The sequence below is a fragment of the Stegodyphus dumicola genome, chromosome X1 (assembly GCF_044657685.1).
Source record: "Stegodyphus dumicola isolate Sdum_Otavi_A_Nest chromosome X1, ASM4465768v1".
Classification (NCBI taxonomy): Eukaryota; Metazoa; Arthropoda; class Arachnida; order Araneae; family Eresidae; genus Stegodyphus; species Stegodyphus dumicola.
The window spans coordinates 61,898,730-61,924,462 of NC_140780.1; the positions used below are offsets into that span (position 1 = coordinate 61,898,730).

The window sequence follows — 25,733 nt, forward strand, 5'->3', positions numbered from 1 at the left end:
TTGCCTTATGTTATTACTCACATAGAATTGCATTCAATTAAAAGCTATATTAGTGAGAAAGTTATAGCAGCATTTTCTTTCTAACTTCTGAAGTTTGATTGTAGAAGAGTTTGGAGACATAAAATGCAGTACTGCATTGCTCACTTGATTTCCAATGCAGTATACATACATATAATATATATATATATATATATATATATATATATAATAAGAAACTAATACTCTGAGATACTAAATACAATCACATTTAAATATTAAAGATGTTGAATGAATCAGAGTATAATAACATTACAATATATAAAGAGTGAAAAGTTAAATTTTATTAACTGTTAATATTTTATCAAAATGTGACAAACTGTTTACCACATATGATTGATTCATAAAATATTTTTAGTAATAAGAGAAAGCTAAATTTATGACAAAACAATATTTTGGCACAATATTACTCACACGGTTGAGAGATTTGTAATGAATTACTAACAAAAAATAAGTATTCTCAGATCCTCATGTTAAATATAATTATGACATGTAAATGGGAAAGAACACTGTCAGATAATTATTCACAACAACTGTTGTGAACTAACACTTAAATAAAAAAATATGTTAAACAATAACTAAATAAGAATTCATTTTAAACAAATTGTGTATAATGAATAGAAACAAAAGATGCATGAGAAACTATGAGAAATGAATTTTATGGCAGAAAGCACTTTGTTAGGGGCAAAATACTTTAGAAAACACATATGGCTGAAAGCATTTGTCATAGTTCTCATTTTGTTATGTGATGTATAAAATACATTAGCTTCCAAGGGAACAAAAAGTGAAGTTCATATATACACCTCTAATATACCCGTGTCCAAATACATATTGCAACACTCATGCTGAAGTATGCATTACAGCTGATATAGCATGAACAAATATGAAGGAAAAAGTAACAATTACATAGAATTAATCACAACATTACAAACACATCTAGCAACAGCAAAATTTCACAAATATTAAAAAATATATGGTATCTATGTCATACTATTTCATGTTTTTGATTTTATCAAAATATGATTACTTTGCCATTAAACACATATTTCAATACCATCTGCACTTTATAGAAGCTTAGCTTATAAGCTAACATTTGAACACATTCTGAGAGGCACATTTTCTAGGAAAAAATTAACAGCTCATAAAATTACATAAATTTGCATCAAAATTTTAAAAAGTAGAAATAGTAAAGTATTTTTAAAGATATTAAAATATATTCATTACGTAAAACATAAAAGATCCTCCTTCGGTGGTAAACTAAACAAATTAAAAAAAGATTTTTCCAACTACATGCTTAGTTTTAAGTAAATTATATTTGCAGTAACAATTATATAAACCAAAGTTAGCACAAATAAATGCAAAACAAATGAAATAGCTGAAACTTAAATGCATATAAAAGAATTCAATTGATATACAGAAAACATATCAGTTTTGCTTTCATAAAACTTTTTTTTTAAACTTATATTTATAACCATCACTTAAAGAAACCTTGATTCGAACTTGATGCAAATTTGCAGCTGCAATGAATATCCATTCAGAGCATAATTCGAATTAAGGACATTCATATGTGCAACACTAAGAGAAAATCTTTCAATACATAGAACAAAAAAACACTTTAAACAGCTCTGATTTTAACAAAACAATGATTTCTGTGAGAAAAGTAGTATACTGATCCGTACGATACACACACACACAAAAATTTAAGCATGGCAGCTTAATTTTGCTGTTACCTAACTGCAAGGGATTTGAGATGCATATTTTTCTTCATTTACATAAATCCAACAATTACATTTTTATACACACCTTTAAACATCTTATAATAGAATTCCTTCTTGTAAGTATTTCCAACAGCAATGAGCAAAAATAAATTACATATGAGATCTTCATTCAATTACAGATTAAAAGTCTCATTCAAATAATTATTTAAATGAGGTCAAAGACAGTTCCTTCACAGAAGGCAGTTTTTTAAGGAACTAAAACACAAAGCAAACAAACAACATTATGCAGTGGTTAATACACTATACAAAACAATATTGCTATAAAACAATGTTTGGCAAACCACAATCATGTGAAATGCATGATTTGTTCTCATATTTATTTATGGCAGTAGAAAGAAGTTATGAATTCAAGAATTTAACACACAAATTTTAACAAAAGTCCATTTTTTAAGTTTGGCAATCTCGATAGAAAGCTGATCTATCTTCTATAACCACCAAATGTCCTTCCATTTCCATGTTTAATTCATCCAGTTCTTTTGAAAAATCTTTCAGACGCCTCTCATTGTCATCAAACTCATCTTCCATATCTTTGAATATGAAAACAGTGAATTACATAATTACATTGTTAATGAAAATATTACATGAATAAAACAATTCAAATAAAATTAACTATTTTACTCCCACAAGTTTAAAAAAGTTATAAAATCAATTAACTCACAAAATTTACCTATTAGTTCTTTTAATCTCCCATTTGCATCCTCAGCCAATTTTTTTGCACGTTCTCTGAGTCTATCAGCTCTTTCTTTTGCAGCTCCACTAACTTTTGCTTTATCATCTAATGCACTTGCAGTTTCATTATACTTTTCCTGCAATTCTTGAGCATCCTGTTCAAAAGAAATTAAAACTGCATTATTGGCACACAATAAGTCTAAAAATACACATAATCATCCTTATAAAACTATCTAATAATTAACATTACAATTATTTTATGTCTATTTCCTAAAATACTGATATCTATTCCACGTTTATTTTAAAATGAAAATCTCCTCACATGCAAGAATTCCTTTTTTAATAAAACATACAAGTAGAAAATTACTGAATAATGTTTGCTCTGATGTATCCCCAGAGTGCATGAGGTTTCCACTTATGGGAATTGGAAGAGAAATACACTAGTGTAAAATTTATAACTAGACCAAAAAAGCAATTTGGCATACAAATTGGGCAAAGCTTTGTTGATACGTATCTGTGTCTGACCACCCTTGAAATACAGTTCACTCAAAATCTATGTCAAACTAAGGTGACTTTTTTTGCCTAATCTGAAAACTTATAAAGATTTCCTGATGTGTAATACAAATGCAAGCTAGTGGTTCCCTAAATAAATCCTCCACAAAAAGCATCCTTTGTCCTCGGCAACAAAAAGCATCCTTTGTCCTCGGCAGATACCCCTCATCAGCTCTGACTTTATCCAATTCATGTTTAATTTGCTATTGAAAGACAAACACAAGCTAGTGTTCCTCTAAATAAATCCTCCACAAAAGCATCCTTTATCCTCGGCGATACACCTCATCAGCTCTGACTTTATTTATCCACTTCACATTTAAGCCTATTGAAACAAATAGCAGACATTGATGGCTTTTTAAAAAATACATTTTCTGATTATTGTCTCAAACAAAGCATCAAATACTAACTTAGAAGCCAAAACAACAAAAATCAGCGTTTATATTTTCAAATTTTCACAGGACTAGTTTCAATGGTATTACAGAACCATCATACTCAGCTGTAAAGTGCAAATGAACAAGATAAGATATAATGATTAGATAAGATAAGAAAGCCTGGACAGGAGATAAGCTACTGGTGCCATCTGTTGATGAAACCAGAACTAAAACATAATTTCTTTAAAGGCTGAAGGGAAAGATGGATTGCAATTAGGGTCGTTAACTAGAACAGAAAGCTTTTTTTGAATGTGAAATGCCTCTAGAAAATCCAGTTCACCAATGGAAGATGTTTTTGAATAATTTTGGCAGCAGAAAAATTGAAAGTGTGATTTTCGGACCAACAATGTTGGGCAACAGAATACCACTTTTATGAATTCTTAACTTTTAATTTATGAGTGGTATTCCTTTCCGCCCTATTGTATCAAATTTAGGTACTGCCTCGTATCCATTAGCTAAATATTTAGTTTCTAGATTTTGAACTTTTTTAGACAATAACATTTACACCATAAAAAATTCAATAGAGTTTGTAAAAAAGGTTGAAAACATTTCTCTTAGAAATTTACTCAAGGTTTCTTTTGATGTAAAATCATTATTCACCAATGTTCCAGTGGAGGGTGCATTAAGATATCTAGAAACAGACTTTGCGAGTTTCATTTCTCTTGCATCGAAATTATTCAGCTAATTTCTCTCACTCTGTTTGAAACAAAAACATCTTGTTTTCCAAAATAAATATTACACGCAAACTGAGGGATTAGCCATGAGAAGCCCCCCCCCCCTCAGTCCTATCCTGGCTGATATCTACATGCATTATTATGAATCAAAATTGTTTGAAACTTTAAACTTCCCGGTTCCCAGTATGTTTCTGCTATGTAGATAATACTTTTACCCTGTTTGAAGGTAATTAACGCCTTGGGTACATTTGATGTCTGAGACACGTCATTCACTTTTTCCCCTAGGAGCAGTTGACGTGTCTAAGACGTCAAACCAAAAATTAAACTCTTGGGTACATTTGACGTCTGGGAGACGACATTCACTTGTTTTCCCTAGGAGCGGATGACATGTCTAAAACATTATTTGAGGTTAGGCACAATTCTTTTCATTTCATTGTAGCTTGTATCAGTCATCATAGAAGAGGCAATTACAGTATTTCGGTGAACATTATTTGCGATATACTGCCCCATTATGTCAAAAACAAGGAATATATTTTATGATAGTGAGAGCGAAAGTGACTTTGAGAAATCTAAAGAAGAACTGTTTAGTGATCCTGAAATTGACAATTACAATGAAATACAAAGCGAAGGTTATGAAGACGATATTGAACTAGAAAATGATGACAATTGTAATATAATATCAAGGTTTCGAGGACGCACAAGACGTCTATTGAGCAGTGATATTGAATCTTCTCATGAACCAGTATCAGAGGAATGGATTTGGGAAGAAGAAAATGTAGCCGATATAAAAAGTTTTTCTGAAATATCTGGAATTAATCCTTTGAGTCTGCGTAGAATAGGTGGTAATCCTACGCCTTTAGATGTTTTGAAAGAAGTCTTGAATGAAGATTTTTGGGATACTATAGTAGAAGAGACGAATAGATATGCCAGACAAGGGATAGAAAAAGAAGGTTGTGTAAAAAAAATAAAAAAGGTGGTTTCCTGTAAGTTCTGATGAAATGAAAGCTTATATTGCATTATGCATCTTGATGTCACACATGAAGAAGCCAAAAATGCATATGTATTGGTCAAAAAGATATGCAATAAGTACTCCAATTTTTGCCAGCACTATGGCATGCGATATATGATGCATGCCTATGATGATATATCAAACTTTCTACATTTTACGGATAACGAAGAGGAAAATAAAGATTAGAAATATAGTGGATTACCTAAATACTAAATTTTGTTACATTTATACTCCTGAGGTGAAGTAGCTATTGATGAATCGCAACCAAAAATTATATCCGTTCCACATGCAAATATTTTCTCAAATAAATCCGTACTTAAGGGGTTAAAATGATTTAAATAAAGTTCTTTCAACAATGAATTCCATTGATCCTGCTATTCAGTTCACTTTTAAACTTGAAACTTAATTGATATTGCCAGGGACCTTTCACCCAAAATTATTAATAAAGCAGTTAAAAAATTCTCATCTCAACACACCAAAAGGCACACTCTTGTTTTAGGAGATTATAAAAATTCTGTTGTCTACCCTTCTTTCCATCAATTAGCTATAAAGTTGCACGTATGTTGCGGAAATTTAACTTTCGGGCTGTTTATTCTCCCATCAATAAAATTCCGAGTTCTATACTCAAGGACCCCATTCCGGATATGAATTCCTGGGGTATTTATAGGATTCCTAGCCAGTGTGGGTTTAATTTATATTAGCCAAACTAAGAGAGACTTAAAATTTTGCATTAAGAAACATGAGGCATATGTTAGAAAAAAGAAAGAAAAAAAACAGAAATTTTCTGCTGCCCAACATTGTTGGTCCGAAAATCACACTTTCAATTTTTCTGTAGCCAAAATTATTCAAAAAATATCTTCCATTGGTGAACTGGATTTTCTAGAGGCATTTCACATTCAAAAAAATCTTTGCATTCTAGTTAATGACCCTAATTCCAATTCATCTTTGCCTTCAGCCTTTAAGGGGTATCAGCAAGCCCTATACCAACAATGTTAAATTGGCCATTTTTGATGTGCCTTTTCTCAAAATCTTTTGTAAATACACGCTTGAAATGTTTTGTGTAATTAAAGAATACCTATCTGATTATACTGAATGAGCTTTTGAAACATTTTGAAATTTACAGAATATTTTGTTAGGCATAGTAAAATTTAGCACTTTTCTCACATAAAAAATTAAAAAAATTCTTTTTCTTAATTTATCACAAAAAGCTCATTTCAGTAAATATTAGGAAACCTAATAAATAAGCCATAAAAATTTTAGACACCTGTGAGCAGTAGTTCCTGAGAAAAGGTACATCGAGTATAAAAAAATCATATTTGGAGAAAAACGCATTTTAATGTAAAAATCCTCATTAATCAAAGCAGTCGATGACAAATTAAAAGTATATTTTTTACAGTTCTAATTTTCATAGAGATTAAAGAATGGTATTTTTAGAAAGATAAAAGTGTAGAGAATTTGAAAATGCAAAAATTCGAAATCACAATTTTTGGAAGATTTTGGGATTCCGACACTCCTTAAAGAAATTATGTTTAAGTTCTGGTTTCATCAACAGATGGTGCCAGTAGCTTATCTCCTGTTCAGGTTTTCTTATTTTATCTTATCTAATCATTATATCTTATCTCATTCATTTGTACTTTTGAAGCTGAGGATGATGGTTCGGTAAAACCATCGAAACTAGTCCTGTGCAAATTTGAAAATATAACGCTGATTTTTGTTGTTTGGCTTCTAAGTTAATATTTGTTCGGCGTGTTACTGTATCTTAAAAGCATCAGATGTCAGAAAAGTTAATATTTCAGAATATAGAAAAGAAAATTTATCATTATGCATTGCTCCATCATCAGGATTACACACAGGTGAGATTATGACAATGCAGGTGCTATGTTGCAGTATTTTCTTGACTTTGATCATTTACAAGTATCATATAAATTAAACATAATTAAAAATTTTCGTTAGGCATGTCATTTAATGGTGCATAAAAGATTCGTTAATGTTGATCACTGGTTTGAGTAAGTGTTTCAGTATAAGCTGTGTTTACTTCTACAATTACCCCAACCTTTCGCTAGTTTTACTGCTTGAAAAGTGAAAGGGGAATATTATGTATTGTGTACCACTCTGAAGGAAGGGATAACAGAAAATTTTAAATACTATTTATTATTGCTTCAATTTTTATTTAATTATTTCTCTTATTTTCAGTTTGTATAATCCTATTCTACCCTTGGACTACAGGTAAAAAAAAAAAATATTCCTGAAATACACAATATAAATCTAGGGATTTTTATTGCTAGAAAAGGCCCATTTAGAACAGCTTGAATGGATCAACTAAATTTTAAAAGTTTGTAGTCACGTAAAATAACCTGCTGCTGGATATGGCCAGTGGAGTGATATGAGGGCTGTCTGAAAAGTTTCCGACCTCGATATGCAGACGGCAACTCAAATCAATCGAAGTGGAGGGAACATGTTTGGGCATCACTTGAGATAACTACAAATAAAAATTTCAGCTATTCTGAATGCGAATTTTTTGTTTGAGAATTAGTTTTTTGAGTTGATGTGATCGTTTTAACAAAAATGGAAAAAAAAATCGAGTATTTTGCTGTCATAAGATACCTGTTTTTGAAAGGTAATACACATACTCCAATTAAAGAGGAGTTGAACACAGTGTACGGGGACTCTACACCATCATTTACTACTGTGAAATTTTGAGCAGCTAAATTTAAATGTGGCTGTACCAGCTTGAGTGATGATGAATGTTTGGAACAGCCAAAAACTGCAATCACTGATGAAAACATTTCTAAAATCAGCAAATGATGCTGCACGACTATTGAATCAAGGTTCTGAACTACACAATATAAATCTATGGATTCTTATTGTCAGTAAAGGCCCATTTAGAATAGCTTGAATGGATCAACTAAATATTATAAGTTTCTAGTCACGTACAATAACCTGCTGCTGGACATGGTCAGTGGGGTGATACGAGGACTGTCTGAAAAGTTTCCGACCTCAATATGTACATGGCAACTCAAATCAACCAAAGTGGGGGGGGGGACATGTTTGGCCATCACTTGTGATAACTACCAATCAAAATTTCAGCTATTTTGAATGCGAGTTTTTTGTTTAAGAATTTGTTTTTTGAGTTGATGTGACCGTTTTTGCAAAAATGGAAAAAAATCGAGTATTGTGCTGTCATAAGATACCTGTTTTTGAAAGGTAATACAGTAAAAGTCCAGAAATCCGCAAGGCTTGGGACCAGAGGTTGTGTGGATTTTAGGATTTTGTGGAGTTCAGGACAGAAAAGATAAAGCATAATATTTGGACTAAAAGTTCAAAATAAATAAGGCGTATTAGATACATTTAATTAAATTATTATATACATTATTGCAATAATTTATTATATGCATTAAATTAGTATTACATATATAAATTGATTATATTAGTCATTGTATTATATGTACACAGCATCGAGGTTTGCCAATTTCACCTTGTGCAAAGATTTCCGGTTTTAGAATCACTGTTGCTGTAAAATTCCAAAAGCTTTTCTTTATTTTTCCATATATCATACACAATCGTGTCGCAATTCCACACCATTCTGCTATAAATCAAGGAGTAGCACCTGCCTCCATCTTTTGCAAAATTTGCACTTTTTGCATTACCGTCAATGCAACATGTTTACGTTTTTCAACATTGCAAGCAGGAAAATCATGAGTGCATTTCTTATCTGTCATTGTATTAAAAAGGGCTGAAATTTAAAATATTCTTAATTTATCCACAGAATATCCGGAGAAAAAAAAGGCAGCACTAAGCAATCTCGTGAAATAACAAAGCTCTGAAAAGACAACAATGTGAATCGTGAACTTGAACGAAGAGTTGAGTGAATCGTCTGCTTTTTTTACCTCGATGCAGATTACACGGGGGAAAAAAAAACTTTTATCTTATTTCTTTAAACTTTTTTTATGTCAATAACTTGGTATTTCCATTATGACATCATTATTTGGTAAGTTACTTTTTCTTCGATATTTCGTACTCAATGTTGCTGTTTCCAGAAACTATAAAATGAATGTTTATATTTTGAGAGGCTACATGGATTTCAAGAGTTGGCGGATTTCAGGTCTGCAGATTTTTGGTATTTGACTGTATACTTACTCCGATTAAAGAGGAGTTGGACACAGTGTACGGGGACTCTGCACCATCATTTACTACTGTGAAATTTTGGGCAGCTGAATTTAAACGTGGCCGTACCAGCTTGAGTGACAAATGTTCGGGACTACCAAAAACTGCAACCACTGATGAAAACATCTCTAAAATCAGCAATTGATTCTGCACGACCATCGAATCAAGGAAAAGAGATAGCAGAGGCTATGAGCATATCCAAAGAACGTATCTGCCACATATTGACAAAGATTTAGTTATGAGCAAGCTGCCTGCATGTTGGGTTCCGCACTTGCTCACTTTGGACCAAAAACACGTCCGAATGAACATTTGCACTGTTCTGTTGGCGCAACACATCTAAATTTTTCTGACTATTAATCATTGTAGATGAAACCTGGATTCATCATTACAGCCCACAAATAAAAAATGCAGTCAAAAGAGCGGACTGCTAAGGGAGAATCGGCTCTAAAAAAGGTAACAACTGTTTCTTCTGCTGGGAAAGAGATGGTAACAGTTTTCTGGGCAGCCATGGTATTGTCTTGATAGATTATCTTGGAAAGGGTAAAAACTATTATTGGAGCATACTAAGCAAAATTACTTGACAAGCTGAAGGCTGAAATTGTAGAAAAAAGGCCACATTTGCAAAAGGAAAAAAAAAATGTTTCACCAAGACAATGCTCCAACTCACACCTCAGCGGTTACAAAGACGAAAATCCATGATTTACGGTTTGAATTGCTTGACAACCCATTTAACAGATAACACTTCTGGAAGCAAAATATACACCACACCTGGCACCAAGTGATTTTTTTGCTCCTTAAGCTAAAGAAGCGATTGGAGGACAAAGATTTTCGTCAAATGAGGAGACTTTGTAGAGAAAGATTCAACATATTATTTGGGCAGGTTGAAAGGACGGGAGGATCGGTGGAAGAAATGTAAAGACTTACGAGGAGACTATGTCGAAAAATAAAGGTAATTTTGGATTAAAAATATATTTTTCCTTTGTTAGGTCGGAAACTTTTCATACAGCCCTCGTATGTAACTGTTACAATTACTTTATACTTATGAGAATGGACCTTATTCACGACTTACATGCTAAATAATGTTTACTTAGCAGGTGACTGCTAAATATGATGAATTCAACTATATCTTGCATGGTGCGCTGAGCTCACAAGTCTTGTCTGATGTGGAATGATTCAAACTGAGTTCGTCTTGAAGTGCAGTCCCACCCAAAATAATAATAGTTACCCATAAAGACTCATGATTAAATTTATTCTCATGCTGCTGAACTGATCCTTATGGCAAGTACCCTTCATTCAAGTTTCAAAAAATTCCTAAATTGGTCAGTCATATAGTACGATTTAAATGAAAAGAAATTAGATGCAAATAAACAGTTCTTGCTACACAGCTCTGTGCAATATTTTGAATACTGCACAGTCAAATGTTTAGCCGCATTGAACTCATCATATTTAGCAATAAATATTCAATTTCCATTTTTGTAACACATAAATAATGTTAATTATTTTAGTCTTAACAGCACAATTAAAAGAAAAATTTTATTTAAAAAATTAAGTATGCAGTATCATAGAATTAAAACTTTGAGTACAATGAACGTGAAAACATTATAATTTGAATAAAAGACAGCAATAAATGTGTTAAATGTTTGAACATTAAAACAAACAAAACTTATGGGGAAAATGTTTCAATATTAAAAAATAAATATAATTTTAAAAGTTGGCTGTGCAGTTTCCATAAATACAATACATTTTGGCGCTAATAACAGGCAACAAAAAAATATGAGTTGGTTTCAATCCAGTAAACTCTCTAGCCCACAGGTTTGCATGTAATGCCACTAAGCTATCAATTAAGCACAAAAACAGTAGCAATAAATGTGTGAAGAAATTCCTGTTGCAAACTGAAACACAGGATAATTCAGAATTTTATGAAATAAGTGTAACATTAGAAACAGATGAAAGATATGATATATCAAATGTATGAAATTAAATTTAGTGGCAAATGTGGCCATTTAACTTTTCTGTATGAGAGTAAAATGAGTCTCTACATTTTGATGAGTATGAAGTAATCAGGGTAATACCTTTATGCAACACTACAGTTTAATAAATAGATATGGAAACTACTACAAAATATTATGAATGCGAGAATAATGGCTTAGAATTCTAACTTATGTATCAAATAATCATGTGAATTAACAACTGCTCAAAGTGGTAGAAGCACTTTTCATAACAAAATATGCACAAATGTAAAGGAAACATTAGTCATCTTTCAAATAAATTTCAGAAAGTTATTAATTTATAGTTACATATCTTTATGATCTCCCTCTTTCGTACGATATAAGCAATCTATTAACTAGCTTAAATATTATATACATTTAAGAGGTAACACTCCTGGAAGCAAAATTTTAATAAAAATATTCTGATTATTAAGAATCTAAAAAATACTAAGCTCCACCTCATACATAAATGTGTCAAACATTTTGTTTGTAAGACAAGCCATTATTTTTAAGCTACCTCTGAAGCTGCCATTAAATTTAACAGTCAGCTGCTAAATTTTAAAATCACAAATAAGAGTGGGGCTACAAAAATACTGAAGTAATTGATGACTCATGAACAGTATGAATACAGTGCAAAGAAAGATCTCCATTTTCAGGGACTACAAAACATCCTTCAATCTTTATTAACATCTGGGCTTTACAAACTGTGTCCTTGTAATGCATACCCACTTCATTCCTTCTCAGGGCACACAACAGAATAAAAGAGTGACAGATTGCAACAGGTGGCTAAAAGCGAAGCATTTTTTTTTCTCTTAATTTCCATAAGGAAGAATTAGGCCTTGGCCAGGATTCTGAAGGACTGAATGAACAGCCTTGAAAAGCCATGTCCAAAGTACTGCAAGTAAAAGAATTGTAGAAAATTGCAATTTTTACAGAGCAGTCTGTTTCTAAATTCAGGGAGGAAACAAACTAAAGCTTCTCAAGAATTTTAAGCATGAAAAATGCACAAGCAAGCATAATAATATTCCTATTTCAGATACTTAGCAGCACAGCCAAAGTGCATCCCAAGATGAGGCAGAATATCTTTTAAGGTAATACAAGGATGAAGCAAAACAGCTACTCTAAGTATCCTTAGTCATGGAAAGACTACTTATGTGTTTGATGTTAACTTTTTCAGAATGCTTTTGGGTTAACTAATATTAATTAAGATGCTACATTATTTCATTGATTTCCAAATAAAGTAATAAGAAACAAATAAACACTAAAAATTAACTATAAAGGTTCACTAAATTATTAGTTAACGAAGTGCAGATGCTTTTAACCAGATTCCAAAACTCAACTTGAAATTATACAGCAGATGTCAATGAATAAAGCATATTTCAAATGGAATTAAATTAATAGTATGCCTAGAAATACCAACATATGAAAAAAAATGAATGCATATGAATTGATTAAAAATTACGAGTTACCCTTCCTGCTTGTTCAGCTAACTTGCCAGCAACATTTGCTTCTACAGCAGACTTCTTAGCATTCCGTTCATTCTCAGTGAATTTTTTTTTTAGTCTATCTAATCGGTCCTGCATTCCTGCTATGTCATCAACAGATTTATTTGCAATTTCTTGTGCAGCTGCAGTTTCACTAGCAATCTGTATGTGAAACAAGTGTAACTTTAAAGAAAAGAGACTAACACAACAATTTTAAACACACTTAATACAAATTCAAAAATTTTTTATGACACATTAGAAGTAGAGATATTCTAAATAAAAGTAATTATGAGTAAATTAATAAGACTATAACCTGTGCGAAAGCTGCACAGTAATAAATCAATAATTTATTATTTGAAAACTTATAATTTAAAATACTGACTAAATTTTTTTTACTTCTTTCATGATTTTAATTAAATTTCTGTTTGTTGGAGATGGTATATGAAAAAGTTTTCCAATAATAAATTATATATATATATATATACACCAAAGAATATTAACATGTAAACATACTGAACAAGCATTAAAAAAAAAAAAAAGGATTCTGACACAGCAAGTAAGAAGAATTCAGTTTTATGTTTCTGTTGCATGCTACTAATTCATTAAAAGCAACATTTAGAGCTTCATTTACTAAAAATTAACGAAGGAACCTGTGCTACACGCACCAGATTTTAATAGAGAGTTTATGGCGCAAACCGATGCTTTCGATTTAGGGATGGGAGTAGTATTAACACAAAAGGATGAGAACAACACCGAATATCCCATCTTGTACTTAAGAAGTTTTCAGTGACAGAAGCTAAGTACAGCATAACTGAAAAAGAATGCGCATATATAATTTTTGCTGTAAAAAAAAACTGCATTATTATTTGGGCGATTCAAAATTTACTGTAATTACTGACCACAACCCCTTAGTTTGGTTAAAAACTAATGCAGGCTCTAATCCCAGGCTAATGCGGTGGGCTTTAGCCCTGCAGCCATATAATTTCCAAGTTATTCATCAAGCTGGGAAGAGGCACAAAAATGCTGACGGTCTAAGCAGGTCTGCAACTATATATATATATAAAAAACTTTAGCTTTAACTTGTATTTATCACTGTATTCTTTTGTGAATTTTATGTACTTTAATTGTGTCACTGGCCTTGATGTAATATCATGGTACTTTTACATGATTTTCTTTCTTACGTATGTGTGTAACTCTTAATCTCAATCAAATATACTTAAACATTTTGAGGAGCCAAATGTTTCTTCGAAGGGGAAAGGAGCTGTAACATTCCCCTTCTCTGAAGAACCTGCCCTAAAAGAAGAGACAGAGAACCCTCTTCTCGCCTCAGCCAGAAGAGGGGAGTCGACTTTCCCCCTGGTTGCAGGTGGAAGTAAGAGAAGAGATTGAGATGCGGAAGAGAAAACAGCGGACGCTGGTTTGTGCGCTCTACTGTAATGAAAATGTATTTGAAAGTTTTTCTAAAATGTAATCTGTAAATAGTTGTATATATAAGTAAATATTTAGTCAAGTCTTGTTCATTTCACGGAGATACGACTATGGTACAGTCTGAACATATGTTGCAATGAATATAATGCAGAAACTGCATCAATAATATATATATATAATTATCTTACTTTATTTGGATAATAGCATAGAAGACAAAAAAAAAAAAAAAAAAAAAAAAAAAAAAAAAAAAAAAAAAAACTAACCAGAACATACTAATTTCAGGTCATAAATGAAAATGCAACAGATGGAATGAAAATAAACTCAAAAAAGCACATCAAATCAACTAATTCCTTTTCATTATTGATAATTATGTATTAATGATAATTTTATATAAAGAGAAAGAGGTTAAAAGGAGTATAAATATTGTTTTTTACATTTTTCAAACACCTGTTTCACAGTAGTTTACAAAACTTCAGGATGTTTTAGTTTGAAAGATTACCTCTACTCAAACATAGTCATTATGTCTTAACAAGACAACTAGTTATGTATAAAGTATATCCTTATCATTTATACAAGTTTAGTTCTTCTAATTTTTTTAAAAACTACTACTGATGGGGAAATGATGGCTTCGCTTTGTTATATATTTAAACCACAAAGAAACCTTGCATCACACCAGTAGAAACATTCAGAGACCAAAGAAAATTTTCATGAAGTTTGGTTAAATGTGAACAGAATGTTGATTTTTTTAATGTGAATCACACTGGACCCAAGCAATCTGTATAATCTGATACATTGTGAATAAAAATTTTATCCTGACATTTTGTGAAGACAACATGAAAATGTATACCAGCAATGACAGAATTATAAAGTGAAGACAAATTTCTACATCATGACAAGATAATCCACACTGTTTATTATATGGGCTCTCCCCAAAGAATGACATTGTGCCTATTTCTCACCAACACTACTCATATGATCCAACTCTGTATGATTACAATCATTTTCATGGATGTAGAAGACCCTGCAAGAGAAGTGACTCCACTAAAGTTAATTAAGTGAAAATAATATAATAAAAAAAGATCCCTAAAATGGAGTTTCGATGAATTCCTTTTTAGACCAGTAGAGTAATATCAGGCTTCCCTAAAATGGAGTTTCGATGAATTCCTTTTTAGACCAGTACAGTAATATCAGTGTTATACCTTGTGAAATCAGTATGCCTAAAAAAACATATATTTCTTCTGAACTGGTTGAATGCCACGATTTTGTTCTTGATTTTTTGTTTGCAAGGTGTTGGTTCATATACTCATCTACAAAATGGTTAGTTTCAGTAACAATATGAAGCACGAGCAGTTCATCAAAAATCCGACTGCCTCACACACCATGGAGCCCAACAAGGGGATGCAGATTCCTACACCAGGGCTAGCCAGACCTATATGCAAACTGAAGTCCCACAGTTGGCTTTTCCAAAAGCAGGTACTCCCGTGAGTCCCCAAGCCGCTGACACAAGGACTAGTGACCAGCCAATTGACACTCACGAGGATGACACGGTGCCTCCTGTTTAACTAAAGCAGAGGCCAAAGCAGGGTGTTGAGGACAGTACCTCCCCCCTCAACTACCAGAATCCTCCTTTACAGTGACACAGGTCTCCATGCACGGCAAACACGTGGGCAGTTTTCTGGCCACTCCAAAAAATAGGGACAGGGTTGTTCCAGTTTCTTATGACGAGCCCAAAGCTCAGAAGAGGAAACCACAAGGGAGAAGGAAAATGAGAAAAGTTGCAGTTAAGAGGAGAGGAGGCAGAAAGGAGGAAAGATCACTGGGGCCCCAGGATTGTGACACCCGATCACCAAGACGGTAATCCCCTGAAGGATCGTCACCTGTTATGCTTTAGCTGGGCATGTTGGCACGGCCTTCACACTTAGGGTGGCCCTACTAGTAGCTATGCTCCCTTCGTACTTCACCCGTTCTGCCCAGTGACACCCCCGCCACGTTAAGGCAGCATAGCAGGACTTGGGGAGGGGTCACTGCCTATTGAAGTGCACAGAATAAAAGTAATTTTTATAATTTGAGTTTAATAAACTTAAAAAATGTGAATGCAATTTTTACCTGCCCAAGATCAATATCTGCAGCTTCTATGTCTTTATTGGCTTTCTCAATAGCAGTCTGAGCTCTCAGTTGAGCTTCACGGGCCTCTTCTAATGCTTCAAGTACCTGTTTTGCTGTATCAAGTATTGCTTCTGCATTTTCTCTATGCAAGGAAGAGAACCACACAATAAGCGATTCAGTAACTCAACCAGCAGTTACAAAGAAGTAAGAAGTTTATTAATAAGTTGATAAAATTAAAGAATAATAGGTATTTCTCAAATTACAATGACTACAATAATTTTACACATAGCGTGTCTTTAAATTCTGAAACCTTGTAACAGCACCAGTGCTGAAGAATCCTCTGTACCACTAAACACATGTTCAACACACTGCTGGGGTTTTAAAAAAGTGTAAAACTCAAAAATGATTTCATTAATGCTTTTAAAATATGGTTCAGCAATTTTAATTATGCATGACTTACAAGCAGAAAGCTTAAAATTTCTATTCTCTTTAAATGCTCCTTTTATCTTAAATTAAAAACCGTATAAATTATGGCACGATTCCAGAATACTTACATATATTATCATAGCACCACTAAATTTTTATTAATTTCTTTTTAACCAAATATACTGAATTATGCTAGCTATTACTTTTATTAGCATAATCTTTTACACCTTTCAGTCAATCAATTGATATTCTGAATGGCAATAACACAGTTTAATATCAGAAACAGACAGGACTGTAAAAGCAAAACATTTAATCAAAGTATAAATAGATTTTGAATACTGAGTGCTACTAACAGTCATGTCCTGATGGCAAATCCATAAACTAATGCCAGTAGATAAGTTCAGGATTTTAAGAAATGCCCCATCATAAAACACCAGATTAATGAGGTACAACCTGTTCTAAATAGTTATAACAAAGACATGTTTTATAGTTTAAACATAAAATTTAAGTGCACATCTGTGCTAGAATTTAGTCTTTCCAAAAAAGTCTTAATGACTGAAAGATTCAATACTGACTCACACAAATAAAGCAACTATTCAATAAAAGAATCACAGAGATTTATCAAATACATACTGGTGTCTGAAACTGTTGTACAAGCAATGAAACTAAATAATGATCTTAAAACAAAATCATACAATAAAGAAGTAATTTTTTTTAACATTTTAAATTTTGCATTTAGCATTAAACATAAGACAAAATTTCACATTTCAGAAAAAGGAGGGTACCCTTGAAGCACAGAATATGAGAAATCACATTTAATTACAAATGTGCACAATCTCATGAACTTGAATAGGAGCAATTGCTCACAATATAGTGCACACGTACTCATGCATCTGAATATTCACTATTATTCATTACTTGCGAGATGCAAACTGTATGAACACTTTTCCTGAAAGACGGTTCTTTCTATAAACTAGTTCTACAAATGTAGGAAAAAGATCTGTGAAGAAATGATTCAATATCTGGCTTGGGAATGCTCAAAATGTGCGTATAAGATGACGAAAGGAAATAATATTTTAACTAATTATTTGGGCAAGGTTATCTGCCTAGTGGTGGCCTTGCAAGGGAAATATGGTTTGTAGTCACATTATGTATGTTCAGTGGTCTTATACACTTGGCTGCTGAAAGCTCTAGAATTAGGTAAGACTTAAACCCTTTTTTGCACTCAGTGCATTTTTCTCAACATACCTAAAGCATCACTGCCACATTGTAATTGTTTACACTTGAGGGTAAACATTCAAATCAGTTCTAGCTAACACTTCAAAATTTTACAGTGTAGCTTTCACACCTATTAAGAGAAAGACAATGTGCATTTACCAGACTTAAGCTACATTCACCAGCAAGTAAAAGAATGAGTCGCATGCATTTTCAAGTGAATTCTTTGGGTAAAATTAAAATATCATTCAGTTTTCCCTGGCTAAAGAACATTTTAAAACAAATCATTATTACTATCCTATTCTTTAGAGTTTGTTTTCATCTAACAGAAGTTTTTGTTTTACTTTAAGGCAAAGAACAAGACTGCACTATTTCACATTAAGACAATTTTAAAATAGAATAAAACAGCAATAAATCTGAAGTTCAGATATTAGAAATGGGGCAAGTTATGACAAAGAAGTAAAAGAAACTAAAAAGGCATTCAGATATGACTTTGAAAGATAAGAAACTCATTTAAAATAAATGCCAATACTCAGAAAAAATCTTAAATAGTTTATATTACCTATTGTATTAGATAATTTGTTCCTCTAAATGAACATAAACTTTTAGAAAAGAATTTAGAACATTACTCTGAATTCATGCCTAGTTTATATAATGCTCTACATTAATTTCTAATATGTAATTTAAATTGTAAAAACTGTTGAGGGGGAAAAAGGAAAAAACTTAATTACTTTAGCTCAAAGAAAAAGATTACGGTTTCCAGTAGGTGTTTAGGACATAAAACAAATAATACTTTTCTACAAGAAGACATTATATTTAAACAAATTATATCTATTTTTTCTTATGTTATATTTAAATAAATGATAAAATTTTACAGGAATTTCTCTCACTTTGCTCGATCAGCTCTGTTCTTTAAAGCTTGAGCTTCTGCCAAGTCACCTGCAGTAGCATTCAAAATGGCATCAATATTTGTTAAACTAGCAATAGTGTCATTGATTTCTCGAGCAAGATTAGTAATTTGTTCTGGTTCTAAAGATACGGATTGCTTTAAAGTCTGAAAAACAAATATAATTAGAGATCTCTATATTAGAACTAAAATTAACACAATCAACAGTGAAAGTACTTCCTAAGAAAAATACAAGATGTGATAATAAAATACTGCCCACATATAGCACCAAAGTTTCTATAGTTTACCTCATCAGCACGACTTCGAATTTCCAATGGCTTTGCTCCACCAGCTGTTAAAAATTTTTCAATTTTATCCAGCAAGTCTTCAACTATAACTGTTGCATTTTCAGATCGACCTTTAGCAGCTTCAGCTCGCTCAAATGCCATTCTTGCTTCTTCTAGAGCTTCATCGGCATCCTTTCTTGCATCATCTACCTAGGGGGGGGGAAGTTATTAGAAGCCTAGTAGTACCACTACTACGACTAGCCTAATGCTATGACTACTTACGATTTTGGACAAAAAAAAAACTGGCATTAACATTTTATAAGATTTCACTGAAAATTTAATACATAGATTTATAACTTTCAAAAATCATATACACATACCTAGATACACACACACACACACACAGACACATTAAAGTAAAAAAAGAAAAGCAGATGAATATTCACCCATGAGAATGACCATGTCACTAGAAAATGAAACTAAGCCATATATTAATAAAAAAGATGGAAAAGGATTTTTTTTTCATACATTTCCAAGATGTATGAAATTCATACATTTCCAAGATGTACTGATGCTTTGTGCATGTTGATTAATATTTCGTCTTACTTTATTTAACTTTATTTATTATGAAATTCAAAGACAACAAATTTGAATGAAGTATTTTTTTTAAGATTACTTTCACTAGTAGAATAACAGCAAATGGAATATTTTTGCAGAAAAACATTGAGTTTCCTTAAACAAAGCCTGAAATTCAGATGTCTAATTACATTAAAGCCATAACACTTGGTACTTTTTTTTTTTTACCATTACCCCTTAAGGACCTGCAAAGAAAAGCATCGTTAAATGCTTTGCATTTTGCAATATGATAATGATCAATGATATAACACTACCAGGAAAGCAAAGTTGTTGAACCATATTCCTTTCTTATAACAAAATGCTTTCTTCCCATACATCTTGAAATAACCTATTTTCCTTAGCTATTTTTAATATCTTTCTTGATAATGATCCTGTCATTATGGAAACAAACTACCAATGCTCACTGGAAATTATAAGAAAAACCTCCAGGCATTGACATAACTAAGCAACTGCAACAGTACAGGCATGCACAGTGCAAGTTTAATTAAGGTAAGACATGTATGATTGCATTTCAATTTAAGATTTTCAAGTCGTTCAAAACTTAAATTTTAGCATATGCCCTCAATCTTTACTTGCTAGAACTGCACATAGATTTTGTTTCATGCTGCATATATAATCTCGCTGGGCCAATGTTGAATGCAGATGCTTTAATGAAAAACAGCCACTAACTTTTTTACTTAACTGAATAGATGAAGAAATACAAATAAATGTTACAAGAAAATAATGAAACTGAAGTCCACCACAGTGACAATACCCCAACCATCAATTAATTCATGGTATGGTTTTTAAATACGGAAAATATTATCACTGATACTAAATGACAAAGATTGTTGAGAATGAAAAAGATTTCAAATAAATATTTTGCAGGAATTCTCAACACGGCAATTACAAAAATAGAAATACTTGAAATATAGAACTTTATCACTGAATAAGAAATTATGTCTATATAAAATTAAAAAGAAAGTATATCAACTTACCTCGAAAGAAATATTTAATAAAACAAAATAAGCATCAACATTAAACTTTTACTGCAAACTTTGGTTCCCTTAAGGACAGAAAAATATTTTTCAATTTTTAAAATATCCATTTCATATTTTTAATTCTATAATTTCTACATGCAATCTTACAGTATTTGAATTAATGATCTAAACTCTGGAAATTTCCAAAAGCCATATTCACCGAAGTCCCAATAATTTCAGATGTCAGACTTCATTCCCTATATTATTTGAACAATTAGGAAAACTTTTACATTTACTAATGCTTTCCACTTTCCTAATAAAAAGGAATGAATTCTTTCAGATACTTATTTCACATAATTTTTTTTAACATTTTAAACAAGCAGAAAGATCAATGCTTAACATTACCAAACACTGAGGGAAGTAGTTTAAAAATTTTGAGAGATTACACTTATTACTATCATTTTAAAAGTTTTACACTTAAGACTATCTTAAGACTAGATTTTTAAAGTAACTATCAGATGATGGGGAAAAAAACTGACAAAATGAAAAAATTTAGGACTTTCAGAGTTCTGAAATTTATGCAACAATGTTAAGATAAGAAATGCTCAATGACATGGGTTGCTTTTAATTAAAAATACTGCAAAGTTTAGTCACATATTTATCACCAAATAGCAATTATACCGGATTTATTATGGGACAGACTATTAAAACAGCAGATTTAAAGCAATAAAAATATAAACAGCTACTTGTCATTATTATGTGATAAAGCATTCTTAGTATGTTTTATTATTGTAACTCAGAATCTGCACGTACTATTTTCAGACCTTCCTGCTTACTTAAGTTTCCAGTGGAAAAGCGCTGATAAATTGTTTGAGGCTGAAAAAAAAAAAAAAAAAAAAAAAAAAAAAGACACAGAAATTCAAGACTGGAGTTTTGGCAGTAATATCAATAATATGGGATTCTGCAGCAGTTGAAATTTTGAAAAGTTAAAACTATTGCAACTGCACATGCACATGAAGAATGCCAGGTTTCTTGAAAAATATGAATTTCATAAAGTAGGTATACAGAACTCATGATTTATCCGGCACAGGTACCATATGAATTTCACAGGCTTTAGAAACTACAAGCTGTTGATTTTTGTGAAGTGTTTAGAGTTTCCAGCATGAGTTTTCAAAAAATAGATGCAGACAAAACTTAGTTACTAAATAAGCGATAGGCAGAAAAAACAGCAGCTGCCCTCAATGAGGAAGTAAACACAAAGTCAATATGTCTGGAAAAAAGAATCTCACAGCTTGCACAGTACCACTACTGTACAAATCTGAAGTTATGCTGTGGTACGGAATCACATCTTCCTTTATCCAGGTTGCCACTCAAATAGGAAAATGACATTCCCTGACTTTTCCAGGTGTGTTTTAAGAAAATTCCAGTCTATTCCAGAAATAATGCACATTGGCTGTGCTAAGAGGTAAATTAATTATGGTACAACTTGAAAACATAAAAATTTTCCAATTACATATGACATATATATATGTATATATATCACATATGACTTAAAATATATAATCCCCAAAGCATTACTATTATAACTATAATAGGAATTGTTTTCTCTATTGAGGATTCAGATTAGAACCTGCCTATCTGAATTAAAAAATGTCTTTTTTTGCAGATATTTTTCAACTAAACGAAAGAAAAATCTATTTAATGATATTTTTAAATAAATTCAGGTATTTTATATTATTTAGTAGCATGAATAAGCAAAACATATATGCATTAAATTTCATGATGGTATGTCATCATAAATTAATGTCAGGATTATGCAGAGAAACTTTCCTGAAATTTGAAGGTTTTATTTACTAATAAATAATAAATAAATTTAGAGAGAAGAAGCAACATTAAATGACATAAATAAGATTAAAATAAAGATAATTATTTAAAAATTGAATTGGAATAATCAACGATATTTTGGTGAATATAGTAACATTAAATGGTTAGCCTAGGTGACTATTTACTATTTTTTTATTTTACTGCAAAATGACAAATAAGGCATTTATTAAAAAAAAGGGACGGTTACAAAGATTTTGTGATACATAATTCGCCCAGAAAGTGATCGGTTCCAACGGCGACGCAAAACTCGCTTTTTTTTGGGGGGGGGTGGATATCTGTATGAAATTCCCTGACTTTTGCTGATTTTGACTAAAATATTAAAATTCCCTGACTTTTTACGGTTTTGCAGGTAGCGTGGCAACCCTGTTTATCACTGCCCTGGTTTTCTTTGGAAATGATTGTGGCACAACTTTCCAACCTGTTTCATTATAGAAAGACAGCTATGCACTATACAATTAACATTCAAGCAATCTGGAACATCTCTTCATTGTCAGTTAATTCCTGAAAGGGAAAACTTGGTAAAGATCATATATTGAGATGTTGTTGTTTTCAACTTCCAATAAAAATTAACACATTATTTAAAAAAAAAAAAAAATCGCAGCAAATTTCATTAATATATTCTTTTGATCATAAAAGAATTTTAATCATATTTAATTTGTATGTCATATTATTTCATAGTCTTCCTTTAATTAAACTTTGCAAACTGTATTGTGGTGCTGTGATAAATATATACAAATGAAAAGGTGGCTTTGAGATTCAACATAATAAAATAATAGCTTAAAATCATAAATACAGAAACAAGTGAATGCGTGAATGTGGAAGTAAAATCGAACATCTGGATGGAAACTTACTTCTTCCAAGAGTTCTTTAGAGCTACCTTCTTTTTCTCGTATCTTTTTTTCAGCTTCTTTTGCTAAATCAAAAGCATCATCAGCTCGAGTTACAGCACCAACACAACCAAGACCACCACATTTGTCACATCCTGCTCCGCCACAAAGAGAATCACATTTTCCCTCAGAATCCGTAGATTTGTCGCTACGACCACAAACCTAAACACGAAAACAATTCAAATTTAAGCTGATTTTTAAAAATCAATTACTAAACATTATCGAATTTCTTCTAATATGAAACTACTTTGAAAGAAATTTAACAATATTTTACCGAATATTTAATTGCACTCCATAGCGAAATAATACACATACCTAAAAAACGTGGTAAATAATGCCAAAAGCTATAGAGTAGGCAGTGAAGAAAAAATGAGAATGGGAAAATTGATAACATCATTTATTACATTGTGTTGCGAGACTGTGTAAATTTCTTTCATTAAAAAAGTAAATCTTAAAATTTACACTCTCTAAAGAATTAAAATTTAAGCAAAAATAACATTAACTTACAATTAATAAGGATCCAAATTATGACAAAAATGAAATTAACTATTTGTTAAATGTAGAGGCAAATTATCCAGGATATCTGATTTTAACAGATGATAAAGTCACACAGTCTCTTGAAGGCAACCAAGGAGTTGAGAAAAATTGACATTTATGATAATGATACAAATAAAATCAATGTTAAATCCTATGAAAACAATTGCAAAATGTCCTCAGCAGTAAGAATGATTCTAATTCACATAATACAAAATATGTCCACATATGAAGAAATATTTTCTTTGAAATAAAACAAAATATGTATCTGTCATTCACAAATAAATAAAACTCTTATTTATTTGAAACAGTTGGTGAATAATGATGTTACTCCAGTTTGCCTTTGAAATTGAATGACGGTAGTCTAAAATAAACCACACATTGCTTGTCCAATAAAACAAATTCCTGTTTATTTAAACAGGTACACACACAAAGTTTGGGTAATTGGCATTGTACTGCATATTTCTTTGCCCCTGAAGAAGAAGGACCTATACCTGTTTGCCCTTCAAATCGAGTTGAATAAAATATACACCAAGCACAAGGCTGTTGCTTTGCTAATTTAAGTTTTACTTTGACATGTTTCTTTTCTACAATTTTAATATGCTTTACATGTCAGCTATTTTTTATAAAACGAGCCACATTTCAATGATCTATCAATAGGTAGATCTATAATACAAATTTCTAACAGCAATTTATATTCTAATGTCAGGTGACACTGGAATTTACCGGAATATCTTCCTTAATAAGCACTGTGGTGACATCATTTGTAATACTGAAACACTACCTATCAAACTATTCATGCTGAGATTTTCTTTTTGCTCAGATGGCAATAGTAAAAGAGTTCTAAATAAAAAGTAAACATTAGAGTTTGTTTTTTAAATTATTTGTTTTACTCCTGTTTCCTCATTAATAAATTTATTTACAAAAGTTTCTTTCATCAATTTGGGTCTCACTAATTGCAACATGGACTGTACACAACAGCACCTGAGGATTACTACTGAACAGCCCTAGTTCCAGCATTCTGGAATTGTGCTTCAATCTTAAAAAAAAAAAAAAAAAAAAAAAAAAAAAAAGAGAGAGAGAGAGAGATTTATCCAGGCAACTGCTAGTCTCTCTAATGTTGTTTCACTATTCTCGTGTGCACACATTTAATCGCAATCAATCCATACAAATGCTGTCACCAATTTCTAGTTTTTTTATTTTAATTAAGGACAAATGTATACTGTAAAGAACAAACTTCTTTAATTATTAACAAGTGAACAGGAGTAAAACAAGAGATAATTAGTTTCTCTTTTGAAAACAAATTCTAATCTTTATAATAATTCTTAAGTTAATAATTCTGAATTCTTTTACCATTGCCACGTGAGTAAAAAGAAAAGAACAATGTGAAGAATTTGATATATAGTGTTTCAGTATTATATCTGCTGCTGTAATGAGCACCATGGTTATATAAACTTACAGTGAATATGAATATAGCCAAAGACCTAAACTTGAGATAACTTATGAATTCTGGAACCAAATTTAGACCAGTCTGTGAAGTTCAAAGAACTGAAAAAGTCTTGAAAGAAGTTATTGTTAAAACTAGCTATAAAAGCATTCCCACAACCACATTTTTAGAAAGGAAAGCTTCTGCCTTCAATAATATTAAAAATAAACCTTCTCAGTTTCATAACTTACCTCTTCCCTCAACAGGAAATTAA

The 25,733-nt window shown here is 31.6% G+C and overlaps 1 protein-coding gene across 5 annotated transcripts in view; it reads right to left on the reverse strand.

Annotated features, from left to right (window-relative positions):
- Positions 1 to 298: 298 nt before the first annotated feature.
- The window catches only part of LanB1 (laminin subunit beta-1), a 157,635-nt gene continuing 132,200 nt past the window's right edge, over positions 299 to 25,733 (reverse strand). For all 5 annotated transcript variants that reach the window (XM_035368911.2, XM_085807483.1, XM_085807482.1 and 2 more), the window contains 7 exons: positions 23,464 to 23,661; positions 19,155 to 19,343; positions 18,851 to 19,014; positions 16,320 to 16,461; positions 12,771 to 12,947; positions 2,482 to 2,638; positions 299 to 2,341 (listed from right to left, as the gene is read on the reverse strand). In XM_035368911.2, the coding sequence (XP_035224802.1) occupies positions 2,202 to 2,341; positions 2,482 to 2,638; positions 12,771 to 12,947; positions 16,320 to 16,461; positions 18,851 to 19,014; positions 19,155 to 19,343; positions 23,464 to 23,661 (1,167 nt within the window). In that variant the 3' untranslated portion in view covers positions 299 to 2,201. The remainder of the gene's footprint in view (positions 2,342 to 2,481; positions 2,639 to 12,770; positions 12,948 to 16,319; positions 16,462 to 18,850; positions 19,015 to 19,154; positions 19,344 to 23,463; positions 23,662 to 25,733) is intronic.